Source organism: Piliocolobus tephrosceles, chromosome 3 (genome assembly GCF_002776525.5).
Source record: "Piliocolobus tephrosceles isolate RC106 chromosome 3, ASM277652v3, whole genome shotgun sequence".
NCBI lineage: Eukaryota > Metazoa > Chordata > Mammalia > Primates > Cercopithecidae > Piliocolobus > Piliocolobus tephrosceles.
Genome location: NC_045436.1, coordinates 169,850,949 through 169,877,838, shown reverse-complemented (window position 1 = coordinate 169,877,838; position 26,890 = coordinate 169,850,949). Strand labels below are relative to the sequence as shown.

Here is a 26,890-nt window from a genome sequence, read left to right as displayed (position 1 = left end):
GAGACCTTGCCTCTATGTTAAAAAAATTTTAAACATAAAATTAAAAAATAAATAAAAAAATAAAGAGCAATCAAACTAGAAAGGACAAAAAAATGTGCAAGCACTTGACTGGCATCTCTTCCTGGTACTTCCCGTCCTGTTCCTTTCCCATCTCTTTCTTTATGGGTCCCATGGCTTCTAAGCCCCCAGCTTTGACAAACAGAGAAGCTGAAAGGGACAGGGTTGGCTGGCATTCCAGGGAAGGGACCAGCACATACAAGAGCTGGGAGTAAGTAGGAAGAAATGGGACATATCATTTGGGGAACAGTGTTTAGTTACTTGGGCAAAGATTATGGAAATGTGGTCATTGATTCAGGGTTGTACTGATAGTCAGCAGTTTCCAGCAGCATCGAGTGCCTGCATGTCCCAGGCAACCTCTCCAACTGCTACCCACCACAGCACACAGAGAAGTGACCCACAGCATGATGGGCATCTATTTAGGGTTTGGTTACAAAATTATGTATGTTTAATGTATATATATGTGGACTATTTAGGGAAGATAATAAACTTTCCATATACAGCTTTCAACTACAGCTTTTCACATTTGAAAACCATCAAGCCATCATGGTCTCATGGTAACTCTAGCAGCGGTGGGCAAGCTGTGGGGGCTTGGGAATAGCCTCTTCTCTTGGGATCCCTTTGTTTCTGCTCTCATTCGGGAAACCCAAAAGAGAGAGCACGCTCCAGATTCTTTCTGGCAAAAAGTCAGAAGAGGCCTCCAGGTACAGGGAGTGGGGTTGGTCGAGGCTAACGGCACCCTAGGCCTGGGCGGCTGAAACTCTTGCTCTTTCTTCAGGCCATTGTGCTCTGGAATGGCCCTTCTTCCAAGTCTCAAGACTCAAGACTGGAGTGTGGGCTCTGGCAAACGAAAAGAGGAGGTTCTGTTGGCTTCCATCCTTTGCTTTAGTTCACACTGGAGTCCTGGGGCCACCATGTGACTCATAAGGAAGGAGGATGGTATGGACTATGCTTCTCCACACTGAGTGCCCAGTTTCAGGGACTGGCAGAAAGGGAGGCTGCTCTTGGAGCGAGAGCCTTCCTGAGGAACAAACAGGGATTGTTCCCACAAAAACGTCTATAGTCAGCAAAATGACATCTTTCCCTGCAAAGCGTCCATAGTGAGGCCGCTCTAGAGGCTCTTGCATAATACACTAGAAACATTCAAACCACAAGAAAGACAACTGGTCGAACAGTGAGAAAACGTTTTGGAACCAAATAGAGGTGAAGGTTACACAGCCATGTAAATATACCAAACGTCACTTTTAAATAGTTAATTTGATCTTATGCAAATTTCATTTCAATTTCCAGAAAAGAAAGATAACTGGATTTGATAAAAGAATGTGTTATGTCAATTCCATGACGACTTCTAATTACCTCATTAATATTGAGACATTCACTGATATTGAAGCTGTTCTGCAGGTGAAGAGTGCCGTAAGTGCCTCTGTTCTTTTTGCAGTCACTGTGGGAACGAACAGAGAAATTAGGACCTAGAAAAGCTGTTGCAGCTACCTATGTCCACCGATGAAGAGGAGGAGAAAGGCTCACTGTTTCTCTTTGTTTAATCTGTGAACACAGAAGTGGGGCTGGGTGTCCCCAGTGGCCACACAAATCCCTCAGCACCTCTGACTTCTTGCATTGTTTGACTAACCGTCCTGTTCTTGGAAGAGATGCAACGGGATTGATAAATATATCTTTCCATCTGTCTCCTACGTGCTCTAGTTCTGCTGTGGACCACAAGTTTACAGATTGGGAAGAAATAAATTCTCATTAAAAAGAAAAACAATACTTGCTAGAAAGAGATAACTGCAGAGTAGATTATGAACTTCATTAAATGATTCTATCAAGCTCCTGCCAAGAACATTTCTACTCTGTATTTCCAGGGCCGAGCTGCACTGACTAAATATATGCTTAGACATCTATCCTCATGGTGAGGACAGAGATAGGGAGGAGATGCGGACATCTCGATGGTCAGCGCAGTTTGCTTTAACCTAACTCCGCCCCCTGGGTGAAATGGCCTCACCTCGCCATGCCTCAATCTTATCTCTAAAATAGGAAAATTTGACTTTTTTAGACTTGTCTGAGCTAGGAAGGGTAGGCCTCATTGGATATGTATTCCTGCCACAAAAATAGTGGCATCCAGGAATGCGGCATCCCTTCCTTGCCACAGCAGCCAGGGCCCTCTAGGCCTGAGGGATGCCTAGAAGAAGCAACTTTCCCACATCCCTAGGAGGTGTGATCCTTCCCTCCAGAGAACAAGCAGGTTGCTGTTGTTGGAACTCAGAACTTGATTATGAAGGACCAGAGGTAAAACTGGAGGGCTCTGCAGGAGCCAGAATCACAAGGAGCTAGCATGCCAGGCTGAAACACTTGGCTTTGTCCTCTCAGCCTAGGGATGGTGAATGGGTTTAATTGTGAAGAGAAAAGTCAACGGATTGCTAATGTATGCCTAGAGCACACAGTCCAGAAGGGGCCTGAGGCTCCCTGGGCTAAGCAGAAGATCTCAGTTGACTATTAATGTCTACCCTGAGTATGGGGGATGGGCACCAGACACTCATCAGCTGCCTCTGCCATGGGCAATGGAGAAACTTAGGCAGGAAGTGACACATGTGGTTGGGCCACATCACATCATGCTGGGAGGTTTGGAGGATGGAATGGGAGCAAGGAGACCAGTTACAAGGAGAGAGAGAGAAGAAAAGAAGAGAAGCGAAGAGAAGAGAAGAAGAAGAAGAAAAAGGAGGAGGAAGAGAACAAGAAGAAGAAGGAGGAGGAGGAGAAGAAGGAGGAGAAGAGGGGAAGAAGGAGAAGAAGAAGAGGAAGAAGAGGAAGAAGAGGAGGAAGAGGAGGAAGAATTGGAAGAAGAAGGAGGAGGAGGAGGAGGAGATTTAAGAAAGATTTAGAAGATGAAGCCTACAAGCAACATTTATAAGTTCATGTTGTCTCAGGGCTCCAGAAACTCAGTTTTCACTGCCGTGGGCTGAATAATGGAAACAAGGACTTTTCTCTGTCCTTTGATTTTGTATTCGGCCCCAAAGTGGTAGTGGGATTTTTAAAAGCTCCCAAAGAGCAGCCTACTGCCCCTACCTCCCTGCCTTTGTCTGTGTCTCTCAGCCTAGGTGCCTTTTTCCTTCTTGTTGGCCCAGCCAATCCCCACTAACCTACTAAGATCAGCTTAGGTGCCATTACCCTCAGAAGTCCTTCCTAATCCCTCCATTCCCACACTGCATAAGACACCCACCTTGGGGCTTCTAGAGTAGCCTCAGTACATTTCTATCACCTGTAAGTATCACCGTATTCTAGAACACCTCTTTACAGATCTAACTCTCTACTAGGTTTTCCTTGACAGTAGGATCAGAGTCTAATTCAATTTTGTATAATATCTCAGGTATCATGTTACCACAGGTACTCATATAATAATAAAAGCAGTTGTTAGTATGGTACCTAACTCCTGTTACGCCAGGTGCTCATATAATAATAAAAGTAGTTAGTACGGTACCTAGCTCACAGAGTGGTGTGGATGTTAAAGAAGTTTATACATCTGAGGTGTTTCCATCAGTCTTGGCATACAGAAAGCACCATGCAGGTGCTAGCTCTTAGAATTTTGTTAAATTACCACTATGACCACTTAGCATAATATTTATTAGGTAATAGGAATAAACAGTAATGGCCGGGTGTGCAGCTCACACCTGTAATCCCAACACTTTGGGAGGCTGAGGCAGGTGGATCACCTGAGGTCAAGAGTTTGAGACCAGCCTGACCAACGTGGTGAAACCCCGTCTCTACTAAAAATACAAAAATTAGCCAGGCGTGGAGACAGACGCCTGTAATCCCAACTACTCGGGAGGCTGAGGCAGGAGAATCACTTGAACCCGGGAGGCAGAGGTTGCAATGAGCCGAGAGGGTGCCACTGCACTCCAACCTGGGCGACAGAGCGAGACTCCATTTCAAAAAATAAATAAATACATAAAAAAATAAACACTTAGCAATGACGTAGCTATATTTATTTTAAAATAACTTCTGTGGTTTGGCTAGAGGAACTAATGACTATTGATTAATCAAATGTGTGCATATTTCAAAATGTTTTTAAAAAGTACAAAAAGAACCTTGCAATACCTAAAAGTATAACAAATTCACAAAATGCTGAAGAAGTCTTTTGACTATCAAAAGACGGCTAATACTACTAAGCTATATAATAATGCTAGGCATACGGTTAATACTCGCTTAAAATTGCATAAAGGAACTCTCTCAGAATAATAAGAACACTAAGAATTGGTGGTTCACGTGTAGGGCACGGAAAGGCTTCTGGGCAGATGGGGACCTGTGTCTATGACTTACGAAGTGTTCTGCTCTCAATGTGAGTCACTATCGCCCTGTATATTTTTAGTTTCATTTACTATGAACACACCATGTTAACACACATCCTCTGGCCCTTCGGTCTCACGGTGGGAGAAATAAGTGTCACCGGTGTTTAAAAAGCATCCTATGAATTGATTTCAAATACTCTTAAAGTGACTCCCTTCCCTATGGCTCATAGCAGAGAGCTGCCCATGGGTTCCCATCTAAGATCAGACACCTAAGACTTCCAGCCATCAGACTAGGAGCCCATTTTACCACTGGGAAAAGCATACACTACACAGATATATATCACCTGAGGTCAGAAGTTATTTTATATATACATAGTGTTTTGTTTTCTTTTTTTTCCCTGAGAGAAAGTCTCACTCTGTTGCTGAGGCTGCAGTGCAGTGGCACGATCTTGGCTCACCACAACCTGCACCTGCCGGGTTCAAGCAATTCTCTTGTCTCAGCCTCCTGAGTAGCTGAGTCTACAGGCGCATCCCACCACGCCCGGCTCATTTTTATATTTCATTTTTAGTAGAGATGGGGTTTTACCATATTGGTCAGGCTGGTCTCGAACTCCTGACCTCAAGTGATCCACCTGTCTCAGCCTCCCAAAATGCTGGGATTACAGGCATGAGCCACTGTGGCCGCCCTAGATGAACAGTATTAAGAACAGTATTGTTCATCAAGTCCAAATGATGTGTCAGGCACCATTCGAATCTCATGTATCTTACTTAACCCTAAAACAACCTCAAGGTCAGATTCCTATGACCACGACCCCCATGAAACAGAGAAGATGTGGAATTGCCCAGGGCACAGAGCCTCCAGGAGGGGGCCTGGGTCAGAGTCCAGGAGGCCTGACAGCAGACAGTTCTCCAACTGCATTGCCTTCCTCCTGTCGGTGATCCAAATCACTGAATCACCTATTCACTATTCTTGTTGAATGGCTTTTACTTAGAGCAATGTGGTTCCTGAACAAGATTTCTCATGGCGTCCCATTAGTGCATCATAGGGTCACCTTAACCAGCGAGTTCCAGAGATTATTGGAGAGCAAGACCTTGAAACATCACCTTTCCAAGGTCTCAAAGGCTTTCAGTAGAAGGAATATGTTTTTGATCTAATCTCGACTGTGTCTTTAAAATACTACAGGACAGCCTATCTCTGAAACAGGAAAGTTATATAATTAAGATTTAAAAACACTTCAAATGCAAAATTCTCATTCCGGAAAAAGAACACTTTAAATAGCAAAATGTATAATGCAAATATTGATACCTGTAAACTTGTTCAAAAGTGAGCTTCATCTTCGATTCATTAAACAGCTTCCCAGAGAGATAGTATTCCCAGTCTTCATTTAGTAAGTAGGGTGTATCCAAAACCTGGAACACATTGGGAAGGATTTTCGAAAAATCAGTTTTACACTCACATACATACTAATATAATCAAGTGAATATTCTGTTGAATATATTTTTGAAATTTTTCATAACATTATTTTTCTGGTTGATTTCCAACTTATAACTAGAAAATAATAGTATAATTGGAATAAATCAATTGACCACTGGGTAGCATCAATCAAAATTATTAAAATTACTTTTTTTGAGAATTTTCTTTTTTTTCAGACAGAGTCTCGCTCTGTTGCCCAGGCTGGAGTGCAGTGGCACTATCTCGGCTCACTGCAACCTCTGCCTTTTGCGTTAAAATGATTTTCCTGTTTCAGCCTTCTGAGTAGTTAGGACTACAGGCAGGCACCACCACTGCCCGGCTAATTTTTGTATTTTTTTTTTTTTAGCAGAAAGGGCATTTCACCATGTTGGCCAGGCTGGTCTTGAATTCCTGACCTCAGGTGATCCACCCACCTCAGCATCCCAAAGTGCTGGGATTATAGCATGAGCCACCATGCCTGGCCAAGAACTTTTTAATCTGTATCTTAATAAAACAAACACATTATAAATAGAAGCAGAGTAGACCGTTTGATCAGAATAGCTAATATACAGCCATGAAGTGCTGTACCCAGTGCTGTGCTATTTCTCTCTCTGGACAAAATGTATTAAAATTCACACACTCTCTGCCCCAGCACCACACATATTTAAGATGGGCAAATCAGTGCAGGACCGTGTATGTGCTTGAGAAGTAGAAATGGTTTTGAAATATCCCCTACTTAAGAAAAAGTATCTGGCCGGGCGTGGTGGCTCAAGCCTGTAATCCCAGCACTTTGGGAGGCTGAGACGGGCGGATCAGGAGATCGAGACCATCCTGGCTAACCCGGTGAAACCCCGTCTCTACTAAAAAATACAAAAAAAAAAAAACTAGCCGGGTGAGGTGGCGGGTGCCTGTAGTCCCAGCTACTAGGGAGGCTGAGGCAGGAGAATGGTGTTAACCCGGGAGGCGGAGCTTGCAGTGAGCCAAGATCCAGCCACTGCATTCCAGCCTGGGCAACAGAGCGAGACTCCGTCTCAAAAAAAAAAAAAAAAAAGAAAAAGAAAAAGTATCTTTGAATGATTCAACAGTCTACAGGAGATAATGATGCCTGGCTTGATGTCTTTCTTTTATCAAAACGCCAAATGGAGATCATTTGACGCGCTGGTGATCTCAACTTAATCTCCCTCGACCAGCGAAATAACTAAAACATCGTCACAACAGTATTCACCTGATTTCATAACAGATCTTAGGCAGAAAAAATGTATATACAATGAAAGAGTGAAATGTAAATGTATTTTAAAAATCAGAATCTGGAGAAAAAAAAAAAAACATAGAAAAGCCAAAATTAGAAGCCAGACACTTAGAACAAAATTTCCTCATTAATGAAGAAAGCAAAACTGCCAACTGGCCCCCTGGAATCTGTGGGAGTTGGACTGAGAGGGAGAAAGCGAAGCTTGAATTCATTTCCTGGTGGCACCACTAGACATCTGCCAGGTCAGCCCTCTGTCACGAGACATCCACTTACCAGTCTCTTTCCTTTCAAATTTAGGGCTCATCTGTGTGGACACCTCTGTCACCTGGGAATCTCCCAGGGGATGTGGGAGGAACCTGGGAACTGATCTTCTGATGTTCCCAGCCACATTTGGAAACTACTGCTGAGGAAAATTGTATCCTCCCCAAATACTGCAATCCACATTGAGGGGCAGGACTTAACTCCTGGCCCTGATTTCACTTATGATCAGAAAATAAGGACATTCCCCTATTTTTTTTCTCTTACAAATAGAAAGAATCTATTGCATTCATTGAATGTTTAAAAATTTATTGAATTTAATAATTTCAAGAAATTTACTGAATTTCAACCAAACTGCTTATATGTTTGCACTGCTCTTAAAGTAACACACAACATATGAAGAAATCCAAGTTTCTGTTCAAGTCCTTTCATAATGGGTAGAAAATCATATTTACCCGGAATAATTCCTTGCTCGTGTAAGGTTCACAGATCAATTTTTCCACATTTGCACCAAAGACGAAGGTAAGAACCACAATGATCATCAATATCCAGCAAAAGAGGAAACTTAATCCAACTCCACTGGAAAAAAAATATAAGGTTAGTAATTCAAGAAAGAATGATTCAATAGTACCTATTGATACTTACTAAATCTACCTATACTCTATAAAATAGACCTGGAGTCTTCAGTGTTATTCAGGTGAAACAGATCATCCACCTAGGAGTGACACGGGGCTTGGGGACCTGGGGAGGGGCAGCTCCAGGACAGGCGGGGGATCACTGGATAGGGGCCTTGGGGACCTGGGGAGGGGCAGCTCCAGGGCAGGCGAGGGATCACTGGATAGGGGCCTGGGACCTGGGAAGGGGCAGCTCCAGGGCAGGCGGGGATGTACTGTATAGGGGCCTGGGACCCACAAGGTGTGGCCAATAAGGGTCTGAAAGCACAGGGGGAGCACAGCCTGACTTCTCTCTGAACAAGAGCACTCTTGGCACAGTGTAAAGGATGGACCGGACAGGTGCCAACGTGGATGGGACATCATTGCAGAGGCTGTTATCATGGCCCATGAGGGTGGCCTAAGGGGACAGGATTGGTGGAGAGTTGGTGGATGATGGTGACGTAATATAGGAGACACAGGAGGCAGCTGGACTCGGAAAGCGCTGGACACGAGAGGTAGAGGCAAGGAAGGGCTCCTCCAAGGACAGTGCCAGGGAGCACCAGTGCTCTGGAAGGAAAGAGAATATGGGCTGGATGTTGGTCTTGTTGCCACAGAGACATTGAGTGGAAAGAGTGTGTAGGAGTCAGTATGTTTGGAGCTAAGATATCTGGGTTTCTGATGTACGTTAGGGAACCAGCAGCTTAGCCATGGTCATTTATCCTCAGGGCTGGCTTGGAGAGAGAAACAGCCTAGGGCTGGGTCTGGAAGACTTCAACATTTACAAAGACGGGTGGTGGAAGGAGGGCCAGCAAACCAGACCAAGATGATGAGGCAGAGAAGTAGGAAGGCAACCATGTGGGTGTGATGCCACCTAGGGGACAAAAGGAGTGTTTGCAGAGGAGGGAGTGGTTGGCTGTCACCAACCAATGTGCTGTCTGCATCGTACAGAGAGGTCACTGCCTACTTAAAACAAATGCAGTGATGGGAGAGGAAACCAAATTGGAGTAGACTGGGGAGTCAGCAGGAGAGAAGGGCACAGGCAGCAAGTTCAGATCACTCCTCTGAGAGTCGGCGTGGGGGAAGGAGAGCTATAGGGAAGAGGCAGTGTGGGTAAAGAGTTTCTGCTTTCATTTCGGAAGAAGGGAGAGAACAGAGCCTGGTTAAGTGTTGAGTGAAAGTCAAGGAGACAGGAAGAGAATAAAGACATGGAAAAGAAAGGGCATGATCCATTTTTATCAGGATCAGGGAAAGAAATGGGATTGAGAATATAGCTGGCGGAATCAGCCTGAGCAGGGAGGAATCCCTCCGCTTCTGGCAGTGCAGAGAAGGGAGGGATGTGTTTGGGAGCATGTGTGTTTGGGAGCATGTGTGTTTGGAAGTTTGATGATGGGAAGTTGCATGATGGCTTCTATTTTCTCTGAGAAGAAGGAGGTAAAGCCATCTGCTAAGAGATGGGTGAAGTAGAGGAAGATGGATGTATCAGAGTGAAAAGGCTGTTGCAGGAAAGTGTGTGTGTGGGGGGGTGTTGAAAAAGAAGAAAAAGAGAAAGGGAAGGAAGAAAACGAAATAAAAGATTTATCAGACTATGGCAGGTGCATTTGAGACAGGAGATGCTAAGTTTGTAGGGATACCTAATGTACCCGGTGCGTAACTTTTCTCTAGCAGTGCCTAGCTGTCTAGGGATAGACAGAGAGAGAGAGAGAACAAACTCTTAAATCAATCTGGGGGCACTTGCCAAATCAAATACCATCACTGGTGCACACCAGGAAGGAGCCTCAGAAGGGTGTGGGCTGATGCTTGCAATCACCACAGCACCGCCTGCTAAGGGCACGATTCTCCCCTTTGGCTGCAGACACCAAAGCCATAATTACAGTATTTGTGTTTCTTCACTAAAATAAATAGCAAGTAATGTTCATTGGAAAGGCCTAGGTCAGCCTGACTTTCTCTGACCTACAAGGCTTCTGAGTCTGGGAGAACACAAAGAAGAAGTGAGTGAGGGCCACGCCAGGATCCCCGTCTGAGCATGTGTGTCTGTGTGTTGGAGTTAAAAAAAACTCATAAAAACTAAGACAGCTGTCTAAAAAGAGCACCGTGACTCTTACTCTAAATCGCATACCGTCAACATCTCCAGCCTTTATTTTCTAAATATGCACATTCCTAGATCAGGGGTAGGGGAACCACTGCCTAAGGTCTGTGGTTTTTCTAAGGTTAGTGAGATAATGGCTAATGTGTACTGAAAATATTGAAAAGGAGGAAGAGGACGAGGAGAATCAGAGTAAGATGAAAGAGCAAAAGAAGGTGAAAAACAAGAAGAATATGCAACAAAGACTGTATGTGGCCAGCAGAACCTAAAATATTTGTTACTTGGCCCTTCTTGGGAAAAGCTTGCTGACTAACCCCTGATGTGCACAGTTAGGATAATACATGCATCATTTTCTGACCCCCTTTCAAATGTATTATCTTAGAAACTTTTGTCAACAAATCAGGACAGTCACCCAGTGTCAGGGGCCATGTGATCTTCCATGCATGGATGTGTCGTAACTCACTTGGCCACTCCTCTACAGCCTGACAGGTAGGCTGCTTCACTATCACAACTGATACTGCAAAAACTCTTCCCTGGCTTTCTTCATAGTTTGGCCTACTTCCTTCACCTAGAGTCCCCAAAATGGAAATTATTGGGCAAAGAGCATCATGGTCTTTTTACAGCCCTTGCTATACAGCCTGACAAACTTCTTTCTGTAACCTCAGAAACTGCCACCAGCCACAGGAATGTGCCCAGTTTGTGATACCCGTGGCTACTCTTGGCATTGTTGTCAATACCTAAAATGGGAAGTTTTATGGTGGGCTTCAAAACAAGAGAAGCTTGTGCCACTGTTAGATCTCCTTATCTCTGGAGAAGCCTCCTACATCCCCCTGCAACAGATAATACATTCACCACTGCATTCTATTCAGCTGCTAAAATGCTTCTGGGGCCGGGGGTAGCGGCTCACACCTGTAATCCCAACACATTAGAGGCTAAGACCAGGGGATCTCTTGAGACCGGGAATTCAAGACCAGTCTAGACAACAAAGTGAGACTGTCTCTACAAAAATAAAATAAAACGCTTCTGGGACCCTCTGAAGATGAAAGATCAGAGCAGAGCCAGGGCTCTCTGACTTTCCTCCTTCCACATCTTTCACTGATATCCTTTTGGGAGATAAGAATTCCTGCTTGGTTTTGAAAGAGACCATGCTCTTGATTGGATGGTGTCACCATTTTTAAAAAGCAGGTGGTGTTTTGGTTGCAACAAAACTACACATACTCTTTCTGGTTTCTACAAGCAAGTAAACAGTTCTGAAAAAAGAAACTGCGTTCTTCTAATTAGTCTGATTAGACTGATGACGCTTGTATCATCTCCCCCTTTCACAATTATCCAGTTGTTTACCAGATACCTCAAGAAGTAGAGAATTCTGCCAAGCACAGCAAAGCGCGCCATGCTGACTGGTGGCATTCAACAATAAAGAAATCATAGCCACCCTAAGTCTGCAGACTCCTTGAAATGAATCAAACAACATCTGACAGTTCCCAGCCTTCTTCCTGCTGCTGAGATAAATCCTATGGCCTCCACGCAATACGTCTCCATGTCTATAGAATTAGTGTATCTAAATTAAGGTAGCTTTTAGCCTCCATCAATTTGTTGATGATTTCTCTGTTTTATTTTTTCTTTTTTTGAAGCTGGATATCACATGTTTTTGGTTGTATGCCTTTAAAAAGTGAATAAAATTTCGATGAGGGGTGCACCATTTTTCAGAGCAATTTACCCTACCTTTCAAGTAGTTAAAAAGTATGGAAATATATGTATATATACACACACACCACCAAAACACTGACAGACAACCAAGTATCAGGGTTGTTAAATTTGTAACATTAAACTTAAAATCAATTAAACATTAAAGCAATTACTTTTGCACCAACCTAATAATTTTCTGTTTAATGTATTTTTGCGTATCTATGTACATTTGAACAAAAAGGGAAGACAAATTCATTTTTCCTTCAGGATGTGATTTCTCTTTTTTTTCTTCTCTGTCCAGAGGTACTTGCAGCTAAGTATCTTTCTTTTCTTTTTTCCTTCCTTCCTTCCTTCCTTCCTTCCTTCCTTCCTTCCTTCCTTCCTTCCTACCTTCCTTCCTTCCTTTCCTTCTCTTTCTTCTTCTTCTTCTTCTTTTTTTTTTTTAAGGCAGAGTCTCACTCTGTCGCCCTGGCTGGAGTGCAGTTGGCGTGATCTCGGCTCACTGTAACCTTTGCCTCCTGGGTTCAGGCAATTCTCGTGCATCAGCCTTCCAAGTAGCTGGGATTAAGGCATGTGCCACCATGCCCGGCTAATTTTTGTATTTTTAGTAGACATGGGGTTTCGCCATGTTTGGCCAGGCTGGTCTCGAACTCCTGGCCTCAAGTGATCCACCTGTCTTGGACTTTCAAAGTGTTGGGATTACAGGTGTGAGCCATCGCGCCTGGACAAATACAATTTCTTAACTTTGGCCTGTGAGCCTCTAGGCTTCTCTGTGTGTGGAGTTCTTTGTCCAGCTCTGGTAGACCCCAGGTCATTAGCTCTAAGGTTAAGACTCTTGTTAGCAAAGGCCTATACCATACTGGAGCCAAATTATTTTAGGGAAAGGATTTAGAATCATAGCTTATAAGAAGCCTGATTTATTGTTCCAGTAACCCAAAGATTTTTGTTTGTTTGTTGTGTGTGTGTGTGTGTATGTGTGTAACAATTTGGTTTGAAAACTCAAAGTTTTAAAAAACAAATTAATCAAATTAATGCACAGCACCTGCTCTCCAGCCCACTCACTCACAGGCCCGTGTTAGTGACCTCAGTGGATAAATGAGAGAACACAACTCAGGTTTTTGTTATTCACTCCCAAGGATTGTTTCAAACCTTAACCACTGATCTCGAGCCCCATCTCACTCCCTACTGCTGATTCTTCATGATCTTATCCAAAAGAGAATATTGACTCAAAAAGAGAATATAGAACCCACACAGCTCCCTCCCTGCAGAGCATTCAAAGCCATTACACCACATCCTAGCTTACATTTCTGGCTCTGGCTCCAGTTGCACCTGGCTCATGCCTGCTATGCTCTGTCGTACCCATAGAGTCAAAGGTTTTTCAAACACACGAACTTGGAGATGAATGTCTTCAAAGCAGGGACAGTCACGCCAGTCTTCTGCCACAGGTGTACCTCCCCCTGCTGCCTCACACCTATTCTCATGCTTAATCTAGGCTACTTGTCTAAATCCTAAGGGTTCTGGCTTGGCAGCCTTAGTTCTAAATCAAGTCTCTAGAGTTTCAAGCTAGCAATACTGCTAACCAGTACTGCCATCCCACAAGAGATTGGCTCAGCCTCTGGTGAGTAAATGAATGAACGAATGAATGAATAAAAAGAAAGAACAATAGAAATCAAGACAGCAAGCCTGGCTGCTTTTAAAAGGGAGCCTGCCATATATAAATAGTAAGTTGGTCTATCAAAATGCAAGTAATTTAGTGTCTTTATTGTTATTGTTGTTGTTGTTGTTTTTTGGTTTTTTTTTTTTTTAATGTTTATGCTTGAGAAGAGTACCCAAATCAAGGAAGGTCCAATCATAGCAAGATCTCTCCTCCTCACGACGTGGGAGCTGGAACCCCGCGTGCATGGCCCAGAGGGCACTGGGTTTGTGTAACACCAGAGTCAGCACCCAGTCTCTCCCTTGCATTCCCACCCCCACGTGACAGAGAGGAGCTGGCACTCACACCATGAGGAAGACACCTCCCATGTTGGAGACACAGCCTCGGGTGGTCGGGGTGGCATGCCTGTCGTAGCCGCACACGCCACACAGCAAGCCCAGGTAGTAAAAAATCACGATGAGGGTCAGCAGAGAGCAGATGACCAGGCCACCCAGCCACCTGGAGAGGCAAGCACAGTGTTAGTAAACATGACATGGGCGATGCCACCCTAACACAAAAGTTGCTGGACTAAGGCTGGAGCCGATGAGTTATTCTTGGCTTCTAAAATCAGAGTCTTCTATCAATTCCTCAGAGGGCAATAATGTTGAACAAAAAGATCCCTTCCCACCCTTTGTCTTCCAATTCAACCAACGGAGAAAGTTTTATTTTGATCCGAGGTTTGCATTGTTCTTGGTAGTCATGGGATCATTGCTTCCTTGCTTTGCCTTGATTCCCACGGGTGTCACACAGAGTTCATAAGCACAGCGCACTGAGCTTCTCCAAGGCTATTGATGAAAACACCCTTAAGATTTTTATGTTCCTTTAAGGTTTCTGATGTTCTAAGTGCCTATTATCATAATGAAGGCATATGGCTAGATCGTGATTAGACTACAGATAAAGAAATACGGGATTCTTTTCCCCGGCCTTTTTCTAAAACATTTTGTGGTTGCAGAAATATTTGGGGCCGCTGTATTCTTTACTGAAACAGATTACGTGGCAGATGCATGGGGTATTTAGAATTTTATGAGCATCCTAAATCAAATGCCTGCAGAATACAAATCTCAATTTCATAATGGTCCTGCGAGACATTTTAGGATAATGGATCCTCAATTAGGCCTTACTGGCATTCCCGGAAGGTAGAACAACCTTTCCGGGCAGCAAGAGGCATTCAAGGGTAGTAATGCTTCCCAACATTTAAGACACTAAAAAACAAAGAATTTACTTCTGCTGGGTGTCTCTTGACAAAAGTCGCCACTGAAGCTTTTCATTCAATTAAGAGCAATCTCAGTAATCATAGTAATAGCCACAGACAACCATTCTGGGGAGGTTTGTTCCAGACAGTGAGGGCACAAAATTAAATAAGTCACGGAGGCTGGTCTCAGAAAACTTTTAGAGTTAAAGGAGCATCTGCTCAGTTGATTTTCTTTTTAAGATAAGCGCATGGTGTCAGGGCAGGGGAAAAAGGAAGGGAGATGGATGGCAGTCAGGTAGACAGGTAATGGTACTATTCTTTCTCGTTTGTGAAGCTCTGATCTTTAATGAAATTGTAAGTTCATTGAGAAAGGGTCTGCCTTCTGTTTTTTCTGAGACTTGCTGGGGTGGCCCAATCCCATGAGGGAATCACGGCAGGTGCCGCCTGGAGCTTGTTGTCTGTGGGGCAGTGACAAAAAGCAGAGCCACATGGAGCTTCAAAACCTACCTCCGCTGTATGCTAGCCGGCCTTAAGGAAGTCACTTAACTTCCCGGAGCCGGTCTCCTTGTCTATAAAACAGAGTTATAAATGGAACACAGCCCAGGGAATTTTTGAGAGTATTAAAAGAAATGTCATGCAGAAAGTGCTTGGTGGGCACACTGAAACTGTCTCTTAAATGGTATCGATTGCTATACTTTTTAAATTTTTTTTTAAATTTTTATTTATTTTTGAGACAGAGTGTCGCTCTGTTGCCCAGGCTGGAGTGCAGTGGCGCGATCTCAGCTCACTGCAAGCTCCGCCGCCTCCCGGGTTCACGCCATTCTCCTGCCTCAGCCTCCCAAGTAGCTGGGACTACAGGTGCCCGCCACCACACCCGACTAAATTTTTTTGTATTTTAGTAGAGACGGGGTTTCACTGTGTTAGCCAGGATGGTCTCGATCTCCTGACCTCGTGATCCGCCCGTCTCGGCCTCCCAAAGTGCTGGGATTACAGGCGTGAGCCACCGCGCCCGGCCAATTGCTAGAATTTTAATTACATATCTTGTGGTCTTGTATAAGAAATAATCCACATGAGAATGAGTCTCCGGACTCCCCATGGGCTTGGGAGATATGAAGGGTGGCTGAGCTCTTCAGAGACAGAAGTGCATCTTACACAATAGATGATCCTCTAAATTTCTTGAGCCTCCAAATCCTTCCCTCCCCAGGGCTCTGGCTGGGATGTCCACCACCCTCACCCCAGGCCAAACCCTACCACTCACATTTTCTAATGGGACAACCAGTGGGCACCACAGCCGCTCACCTAAGCTCTGGGAGCAATTCACGTGTTTCAAAGCACAGCTAAGAAAAGGATGCTCTTTCAGTAAGAACCAACCTCTGCATATTTATTTTATAAACCAATGTTTATATTGGTTTATAAAATAGAAAAGGATATTTCCCAGATGTCCTTCTTAATTACTTTTAAGCTTTAAAATCTCATTACATGCCTAGTTTGATAATTATAACTAGTATTCCAGAAACCACTAATGACATCAAAGTTGCAAATTATCAAATATTTGGCTCACGAAGGTCCAGTCTTCAAATTAAAAAAAAAATGTGGACCACTTTACAAATTTGCGTATCATCTGTACACAGGCGTCATGTGAACCTTCTCTGCATTGTTTCAATTTTAGTATATGTGCTGCCTGGTCTAAGCGAGCACTTCAACTTTTTTAACGAACATAAACTGGGGTTAACATATATCAGGTCATGGCCTCCTTGTACAACTTGCTGTCATAAGATGATCCTGGTGCTAATGTCAGATTTCTTATCTTGTTCTCCACAAAGTTCACTCTCCACAAAGTTCACCAGCTCCAAGGAGACACTCACCAGTATGAATCATACTCTTCCAATGTCGGTAAATTTCTGTGGATGCAACTTTCAGTGTTATTAACATAAACAGAGAATTCTGAGAGTATATCCTGAATAGGAAGACGCTGAGTTACATTGTTGATATCTGAACCAATGGAATTCAAGACCCTTTTGATACCTGAAAACAAAGATACCTTTGTTATGCGTTTGCAAACATGGAGGAAATAGAAACTTTGTTTTGGAGCCAAACAGAAAAGCCTGAACCACCTTTAGTTTTTCTCATGTTATGTATGTGTTTAAAATATGATAAGATTCTACAACAAGCATGAATATAGCCAAGACCATCAAAAAGCAATTATTTAACAACAAAACAGCAAGCTGTGAGGACTGACTTTAATGAGATGGTACTGAAGTCAAGCCAGTTTCTCTCTTCTACTTACTTTACTTAAAGTAGATCAAGTGATTAAAATGTATGGTGTGCAGACTATGTGCCAGGCACTTTTATAAATAGTAACTCATTTATTTCACTGAGGTAGATAGTCCCATTCCCCATTTTACTAACAGCGACCCGGAGGCTCACAGAGATTCAATTAATTGCCCATGGGTCTTTTAAAAGAAAGCTCTGGTAACGGGATTGAAACTTGGGTGCATCTGACTCTAAAGTCCCCATTACATGCTTTTGGGAAAATAAAGAAGTAATAACAATATTTTCTCCATCTAAGAAATAGTATTCAGGGCCGGGCACAGTGGCTCACACCTGTAGTCCCAGCACTTTGGGAGTCTAAGGTGGAAGGATCACCTGAGGTCAGAAGTTCGAGACCAACCTGACCAACATGGCAAAACCCCATCTCTACTAACAATACAAAAATAACCCAGTTGTGGTGGCGCACGCCTGTAACTCGGGAGGCTGAGGCAGAAGAATCACTTGAACCTGGGAGGCAGAGGTTGCAGTGAGCCAAGATTGTGCCACTGCACTCCAGCCTGGGCGACAGAGCAGGAGTCGCTCTCAAAAAATAGAAAGAAAACAAGGGGGGAAGGGAAGGGAAGGGAAGGGAAGGGAAGGCCTTCAGAAATGGAGTAATTCTCAAGGCCCCATTTAAAAACCAAGCAAACAAACAAAAAACGCAAGTGACTCTGGGTGATATTTTTGTTAAAATTTTACCTGACTGATACAAATTGAGACTTCTTAGGAAGTATGTCTGTGTTTTTTCTATTCAAAAACCAATAGTAGTCTCAGTGGCCAGTTTCCTTTGCTATCAATCTTACTATCTCAGACAGGAGTTACGTTCAAAGAAAACCAGTTTTCTAGAGAGTGTCCATCACAACAGGTCCTAAAATCAAACTCACCTGGGGTGCAGGATTTCACCTGAACCAGTGCTCACATGAGTTCTGAAGGTGGCTGTATCCAAGTGATTCTTCACATGGACATACAAAGAACACACTAATCAGTTAAAAGTCCACTGATCCTGCAAGAGAGGTAAATCTCTTTGCAGCAGCAGAGACAAGATTAGCAGTTCTCAAAATATTATCCTGAGGCTCCCGGTGAACTTCAGGTAGAGAATAGAGATGGTAGCTTGGTTCAAAATGTAATCACATAAAAATGGCAGGAAACTTTTTGTTTTCTTTTTGAGACAGGATCTCTCTGTATTGCCCAGGCTGGAGTGCAGTGGCATGATCATGGCTCAATGCAGCCTCAACCTCCTGGGCTCAAGGATCCTCCCACCTCAGCCTCCCAAATAGCTGGGACTACAGGTGTGTACCACCATGCTCAGCTAATTTTTTACGATTTTACTTTTTGTAGAGATGGGGAGATGGAATCTCACCATGTTGCCCAGGCTGGTCTTGAGCTCCTGGCCTCAAGTTATCCTCCTGCCTCAGCCTCCCAAAGTGCCGGGATTATAGCAGTGAGCCACCACACCCGGCCCCGGAAACTTTTTTAAAGTTTGTTTTTCACTAGCTATGACATCTAGAAATCAAAGACACAGAAGCAAGCAACAGAGTGTCAGGTGTTTGGATGTGAGTCGTTAAGAACGGACTGTTACTCCTTGGGGCTCATTGCCTTCTCCAGATGGCTCGTGTGTGAAAACACCTGAGGATCCTTGGCCAAAAATGACTCAGTGGGTCTCTTGGTTACTTCTGAGATTTTGAGAGATGGGGAATGCAGCCTTCCCGTCTTCTAGGAGCAGCTCTAGGGCCTGTGCCTGCTTCTCAGCCTGGCTTGCCCTCATGCACGACATGGCTCCATGACTTTGCTGCTCTGGCGACTCTCTACGTGACTGGTGCCCTCTCTTATCATATACCCTCTTCAAACCTCTCTCGATGTCCCCTTTTCCAGGCAGCCTCCCACTAGCCTCTCCTCAGCTTGTTTCCCTGGCACCAACCTGGTCATGGTGCCAGAGTGTGACAACAAGTTTGTGTACACATGGCTGACTAAAGGACAAGAAGAACTCATGGCTTATGCATCTCACGGCCCAGTGCCTGGCAGAGCCTGGCACAGAGTTGGCACTAAATAATCTGTTCAGGTTGGGATGAGAGCTAAGGACATGAAACTAAACACCTGTGATCCAGGCTGACAGAGCGGCACTGACCCGGCTCTAGGAAAACGCTGGCTTGTGCTCAGGCAATGGCACCATGCGCCATGCTCCGCACTCAACGCACGCAGCACACTTTGCTGTGTCAGACTTACAAGGAAGGGCTGCACGTATGGGCAGGAGAGGTCCAGAGAGGGGAAACCAAAAAATTAAACACAAGAGATTAGTGAGCAGGTGACTGTCAGACGTAGAGCATGCATCAGCCTTCAGAGGTTAGCACACGAAAGTCTGAACCCTGTCCTTAATATCTTAATATTTTAAAGTAGAATCTTATACTATACAAAAGGAAACCCACAAAACATCTAAAGTGTTATGTAGCAAGATAAAACACTTTTTTACTCAAACTCTTCACGGGTCAAAAAAACACTATTAGGGGAAAATAATCAAGTATCTCTAACATAACATTTTAAAACCACTTACTCAACAGATAAAAGCAGCACCAAATTGATTTTTCAAAGAAATAGAAGATAGCTTTACATAGCTTCAGAGATTTCTTTTCTTTTCTATTCTTTTTTTGTTGTTTGTTTGATTTTGAGAAAGAGTCGCCCAGGCTGGAGTGCAGTGGCTAGATCTCGGCTCACTGCTACCTCCACCTCCTGGGTTCAAGCGATTCTCCTGCCTCAGCCTCCCGAGTAGCTGAGGTTACAGGGGTGCACCACCACGCCTGGCTAATTTTTGTATTTTTAATAGAGATGGGGTTTCACCATGTTGGCCAGGCTTGTCTCAAACTCCTGACCTCAGGTGACCTACCTGCCTTGGCCTCCCAAAGTGCTGGGATTGCAGGCGTGAGCCACTGCACCCAGCCCAGAGATTTCTTCATCAAGCAAATAACCCAGGTTTGTCTCTATCATTGCACAAAGCACTGCTACCACTGCATTCTCTCCCTCTGTACATTCACCCCAAATCTCATAACCCAAATACAGCAGGATTCAGTAATTTGAGTAGAATCCTCTCCACATTGTTTCTGTCTCTCCAAAATTGTAAGCAACCTCAGGAGCCTAAAATACTATTGCCTCAGCCTCAGTGGACAGATTAAAATCTTCCTAATGACAAAATAAATCCTTTTATACAGTATTCCTTTTAAAAGTTTGATTTTAAGTTTGTCTAGAAAATATAATAATCTACAGTTTTTCTCTTCAGTGAAAATCAGAATGAGTTTCCAAACTGTGGCTGCTGTAAGGTCTCAAGGCACACGCTCTAGGGACCTGGATTACACTGCGGCTCTCAACCATGTGGCAGCTGCCGGCTGGGCTGAATGACGTTTATCAATGTTCAATAACAGGTTTGTTCTTGTTTTGAAGTCACCGAATAAAGTGACACAATTGTAAAGCTCTGATACTTGTTTCATTTTGACGGTTTTAATGAGAAACTGTTCCTTTTTTTTTTTTTTTTTTTAAAGGAAAAGAACAATGCAATACTTGGCAACTCATTTCTCTGTACTGACCTTCTAATCAGAGAGACACAAAATCACCTCAAACTGTGAATCTCACCTGCTACGACGGTCTTGGTTTGGCTTTGCACTCTGTCGGGTACATCATTAAGGGATTGATAGCCCTGAAAAACATTTCAAAATAAATGGAAGTACACGGTAAGTTGAAGACGAGTTGACTAGTCACTCATTTTGCAACGTAGTACGAGTAGAGAGGCAAAATAAAAATATAACATTCATCTTAAGGGTGAAACTATCATTATATGGTCATCAAGAGTCTAAAAAAAATCCCCTTTAAAGAGAATTGTCTTTAAATTATATCAATCAAAGATTGTGTTAGAAATTTTTCATATGGGGGTCCCCATAATTTTAAAATCAACATATTTACACAGAGCCTAGGTACTATTACGGGCACATACATCTATACATACATATATATACAATATACATATATACTCCCAGTGGTTCTCAACTGGGAGAAATTTTGTTCTCAACTGGGGTATGTTTGGCAAAGTCTGGAGACGTTTTGGTTGTCACAGTTGTGGGTTGCTGCTGAGATTGTTGGGGGAGAGGCCAAGGATGCTAATAAATACCCTACCATGCACAGGAGAGCCCCCACCGCTAAGAGCCATGCACGGTGTCAGCAGTGCTGAGGTTAAGAGGCCCTGATCGGTACAATATCCCATGTGCAGACAGAAGGTGAATTTCTAAAAACAGAATCTTACTTTCTAATTAAAAATAAAACTAGAGATATAGTCTAACTGAAAAAAAAAATATATATATATATATACACCAAAGCATGGCTTACAGAGGCTACAACTGTGGTGAGGATAGAACAAAAAGAAAAAACAACCGTGCCAAGTGATAGGGCTTTGGGGCTAAACCCCCCATGAGAGGGAAATATCACTATTTCCAAATAATTCAACTAAACGTCCAGCCTTTCCTCTGGAAGGGCTTTGGTGAGTGTTTCTTCACGTCTGCTGGTGTACTTAGCTGTCTGCCAGGGAGAAGTACAGCACTTTCCACCTTCATAACATTTATGGTGCCGGCCAGTTTCCACCTTAGCCTAGCTACGTCAGATGTTACAAAATGAACATCATGACTTCTGTTTCCTCCAAGGAGACTAAGCTACTGAGCACACCAGTGCTTGTGTTGGTTTTCTGTGTGCCTGACTCTTTGACATTCATCTGTGTCTGGACTTGCAGATGCCATGGGGGATTTCACAGCTGGAAAGTGTCTTACAGATCTCCCGGTTCAATGCCGTCTTTAACAAATGAAGTAACACCAGAGTGCAAAGACCAAGAAATTTTGAATAACTTGTTTGAAATTTTGAATAACTTTGTCAGTAAGTGTCTAGTAAACATATGTAGACAAGTGTTTAACCCACTTATGCTGAAGGTTGCAAATATTTTTTGTGAAAAATCAGAACCTGGTGATGACATTTGGCAGTAGGATATGAATAACTCCCAAGAGTTTAGCGTTCCAATAATGGAAAATAAGCATAAATGGGTTAATAGAGATTTGAGATGTTTTTACATCCATGCTAAATGACAGAGTCAAGAATAAAACTATCCTCTCATTCTTCCATAGGCCCAGGCACTCTACTGAACTATAATCTAAAAAGAAATATTTATTGCATATTCAGTATCTATTGGTTGAATAAACAGCAACATTTAGTAAGCTACTGGGGAAATCAGGGAATTCCAGACCAATGCTGTCCCTGCCTTTTTGGGGGTTTACAGTCCAGTGGTGGGAAGGGAGACATTAAAGAAATAATTACAGTTATGAGGAAATTAACAGAGAATATTTGCAATGCTGCAAGAATGTATTAAAAAGGGTTTGACCTAGTCAAGAAGCCCAGGAAAGGCCTGTTAAGAAGGTGATATATGGACTGGGCGTGATGGCTCATGCCTGTAATCCCAGCACTTTGGGAGGCCAAGGTGGGTGGATCACCTGAGGTCAGGAGTTCAAGACCAGCCTGGCCAAGATGGTGAAATCCCATCTCTACTAAAAATACAAAAATTAGCCTGGTGGGGTGGCACGTGCCTGTAATCCCAGCTACTTGGGATGCTGAGGCATAAGAATTGCTTGAACCTGGGAGGCAGAGGTTGCAGTGAGCTGAGATCATGCCACTGCACTCCAACCTGGGCAACAGCGCAAGACTCTATGTCAAAAAGAAAAAAAGAAGGTGATATATGAAGCTTAAAAAGCTAAGTAGTGGCCGGGTGCGATGGCTCATGCCTGTAATCCCAGCACTTTGGAAGGCCAAGGGGGGCAAATCACTTGAGGTCAGGAGTTCGAGGCCAACCTGTCCAACATGGTGAAACCTCGTCTCTACTAAAAATACAAAACTCAGGCAGGCATGGTGGCACACAGGTGTAATCCCAGCTACTCAAGAGGTTGAGGCAGGAGAATCACTTGAACCTGGGAGCACGGGTTGCAGTGAGCCCAGATTGCACCACTGTACTCCATCCTGGGCGACAGAGGGGGATTCCATCTCAAAAAATAAATAAATAAATAAATAAATAAATAAATAAATAAATAAATAAATAAAATAACTAAGTAGCCAGGCTACTAGGAGGGGGGAAAAGAAGAGAGTGCCAAGCAGAGGGAAGAGCGTGTGCAAATGCGTGAAGGTAGCAAAGAACAAAAAGAAAACCAGTATAGCTGACTCACTGGCAGAGGGGGACAGCATTTTGTATTAGAATCAGTGTGGGGTTCGGCATTACACCCACTAAATTCTGAGGCCTAGGAAATCAGAGGTCATATTCTTCTTGATCTCTCATGGTCTTAGCATGCCACTTTACACATCACAGGTGCTTAACAAAAATCCTGGGAGCTGGAATGATGAACACAATTGCCTGGAAGGTAATAGCTATCACCCTTCTTGGTGACCCTTCTCTGGAATTTCACTGTTTTGCTGTTTCCCATTTTCTTACGTACTAGTCCACCCTTTAAAATTATATAAAATCAGTGATTGTATTTTTTCCAAAAAACATACCTGTTGGACCAGGCCATCCAAATCTGTCCTAAGAACGTTATTAACTTTGTCAAGTTCTGCATCCACAGGTGGAAGCTGAAAATTTATAAAACGAAATATAAGACGAGGTTGTTACCTTCAAAACAATTCCTCATGAAGCAAGAAGTCATTGTATATCCAAGTCCCAAAGCGTCTATACTAGAGGGTACAATCTCAGTTTCTTTTCAACAATAGAGTTTTATTTGGGAAAAACACAGCTCAGACCCTCCTTGACAAGCACTAATTTTTTTGATGTCTGGAGGTCTCTTGCTGTAATCAGCTAAAAAAATGAGGCAAAGAAATGTAACACACATGTAATATATATGACTTCACAATTTCAAATACTAAACACTGTTCAATACAATTGTAAACAACCTTTTTAAAGCCATGTTTAAAAGCAATGTAGTCAGTGGTTATACTAGTGAGTAATCTGGAATAGTATTTCCACTTACAGCATTATACATGGATTTGAAGTGCTCTGGCTCTTACCAACACTGGGACAAACATCATATGCCTCTCACATGATGTCCAAGGACATAATATCACTACTGTGATATTTCCCTGGCAAATATGAGTAACTTCAAACAACCCTAAACTGAAGACCATTCTACAAAGTAAATGGCCTGTTCAAAAATGTGTGTGTCACAAAAGAAAAGACACACTTAGAAACTGTTCCAGATTAACAGGGATGAAAGAGACATGACAATAAATGACAATGTGTAATCCTGGCCTGGACCCGGGACTGGAAAAAGAGATGATAGTTATAAAAGGCATTTTTGGAAAGATCAATATTTGAGTGGACACTGTGGATTAAATGGTAGTGTCGGGTCAATGTTATCCTAATTTAGGTCATTATATAATGATTATGTAAAGTTAGTAAGTACAATAAAATATTTAGGGGTAAAAAGGCATGATGATGTCTACAACGTATCCCCAACTTACCTTTTGAGTAAAAAATGCATATTATTTTATGAATGTATATATTAAATGATATGAACAGACAGATAAACTGATAAAATATGATAAAGCAAATAGTGCAAAATGGTGACCCTTGAAGAATGTGGACAAAGGGTGTGTGAACAAGGATCCGTGCATTCATCTTGCAAGTTTTTCACGTTTGATACAACATTAAAAATAAAAAGTGCCCCCCAAAAAGGATCTATCTCAAACAATTCAGATGCAACTAAGCTCTAAAAAACTATTCAATCAAAAACAATTATAGTGATATCCACACACACAGATGTTGCAGGTGAAATGTTTGAAAAACAATGGAATGAAATGTAAGAGTGAGAAAAAGTATATCTATACTAAAATGTTATTTTATATAAAATGTGAGGTGTCCGGGCATGGTGGCTCATGCCTGTAATCCCAGCACTTTGGGAGGCTGAGGCAGGCAGATCACTTGACATCAGGAGTCTGAGACCAGCCTGGCCAACACAGCGTAACCCCATCTCTACTAAAAATATGAAAATTAGCCAGGCGTGGCGGCAGGTGCCTGTAATCTCAGCTACTCGGGAGGCAGAGGCAAGAGAATCACTTGAACCCGAGAGGTTGGAAGTTGTAGTGAGCTGAGATGGTGCCACTGCACTCCAGCCTGGGCAACACAGTGAGACTCCATCTCAAAAAAAAAAAAAAAAAAAGTGAGATGTGTATCTAAGCAAATAAGTTAGACATCGTTAACAGACGTGGCCATTTTACCTACATCTCAGAACTTTATATAATCCAAGTTGTTCCAAATTCTTTTTAAAAAAATCTTTTCTTTGGGAAAATGGGAGATTTTTCTTCTATTTCAGCATATGCAGTTAATAGACTAAGCACATCATTTAAAATATTTTTTTAACTCTTAAAGGTCTACATGAATATATTGTTTCTTTTCTCCTTGTAAAGCTGAATTAATTCTGATGTGTTTCATTCAGTGGTAGAGAACTGCCACAAAGCGGTTCCCTTTTACTGCTTTGCTCCTTCTGTGGTCATTCCAATAGGGCGATCAAATGACCCAAGAAGGGTGACAGAGGCCAGGGGCTAACCGTCCTCCAAGTCAGGCCACCGTGCACTGAATAGGTCACCCTCACTTAGCCCTGCCTGGCAGTCCCCAGCATGCAGCCCCTGACCATGGCAAACTCATGCCTGCTCACCTGCCTCAGTTCAGGGTTGCTATTCAGCTGGCTTAGAGACAATCTGATGCTGTTGCAGGTTTCACTTGATGGACGCACTGAGCACAGAGGGTCATTGAGAGATGCCCGCAGGCTGGTTTTCACACTGGTCAGACTGCTGCTAAGCTGTGTGCTTTGTTGGTGCAAGCTCTTCAAGGTGCTGTTCATGTTCTCCAACGCCTCTTTGGTCTCTTTGATTGCTGTAGAAACACAGCCCACTTCAGAACAGACATGCCAAGTCCTTCCTCATCGACAAAAGTGTGTCTAAAGGGACTTGGGATGGACTGGTAAATGACTTTAGATGGCAGTGAGAGGGACACAGTGCAAGGGGCAGTCTGAGGGGAATACAGGAGCATCGCTAGGCTGCTCCAACCAGCTCCACTCTCCCGCTTAGGGTCTCTTTCCAACAAGAAGCAGGGAGCAAGCACCAACCCAGGAGCGTGATGGGGACACCTCGATGCAGCATTCACTGGCCAGCAGTGGTCAGCAAAGTCGTCACCATCCAGCCTCGAAGAGGTCAGTCCAAACAAGTTAATCCTAGCAGTTTAAATGCACATCAAAATGGATTACATCCAGACATATTTTAGCTCTAATTATTCTAAGAGTTGGAATCAAAACTAGCACAGTAGTTAAGAGCACGGTTTTAGATTGAGGCCAGTCTAGGCATGGATCTCAGCTTTGCTATGTGCTATGTGACTGAAAATAGACGCCTGAACCACTCTGAGCTAATTTCCTCGTCTTCAAGTACGGAAACACCACCACATTCATCATGCAACATGGGGGTTAGATCAGTCAGATGAAAATGCCTCAAAGGCAGTGGTCTATCTGTTTAATTTTGGAAGCCCCACCCGCTAGGACACATTCTTGTACAGAGAGTACCCAACCAACAATAGTTCAATGTATGATTTCTCAATATGGTGATAGTGGAAAGCTATATGCATTCAGTTAAAATCGTACTTCGAATTTTGAATTTTGAACTTTCCCAGGCTAGTGATATGTGGTAGGATTCTTGCAGCAGCAAACCACAGCTGCCAGTCAGCCGTGCAATCAAGAGGGCAAACAATGCATATTCTACAGTGTATTAAAAGCATTTTCAACTTACAATGTTTTCTCTTCACCATGGGTTTATTGGGATGTGACCCCCCATCGTGTATGTGGAGGGGCATCTGTACTAGGAAATCCAGAATAATTGTTTGCTATCGTGATTTATCTGGATGGTGGAGCTACCTATATATGACTAGGGA

At 43.2% G+C, this 26,890-nt stretch overlaps 1 protein-coding gene and 1 non-coding gene across 3 annotated transcripts in view; both read right to left on the bottom strand.

Moving 5' to 3' along the window:
* Positions 1–26,890, bottom strand: part of PROM1 (prominin 1) — a 152,086-nt gene that overhangs the window by 24,131 nt on the left and 101,065 nt on the right. For both annotated transcript variants that reach the window (XM_023206949.1, XM_023206948.1), the window contains 8 exons: positions 25,629–25,846; positions 23,476–23,550; positions 20,536–20,599; positions 16,473–16,632; positions 13,722–13,874; positions 7,756–7,879; positions 5,647–5,750; positions 1,414–1,498 (listed from right to left, as the gene is read on the bottom strand). In XM_023206949.1, coding sequence (XP_023062717.1) covers positions 1,414–1,498; positions 5,647–5,750; positions 7,756–7,879; positions 13,722–13,874; positions 16,473–16,632; positions 20,536–20,599; positions 23,476–23,550; positions 25,629–25,846 — 983 coding nt within the window. The remainder of the gene's footprint in view (positions 1–1,413; positions 1,499–5,646; positions 5,751–7,755; positions 7,880–13,721; positions 13,875–16,472; positions 16,633–20,535; positions 20,600–23,475; positions 23,551–25,628; positions 25,847–26,890) is intronic.
* On the bottom strand, positions 16,194–16,305 carry LOC111539200. The gene has a single exon (XR_002730613.1). It is a non-coding gene; the product is annotated as a U6 spliceosomal RNA (small nuclear RNA).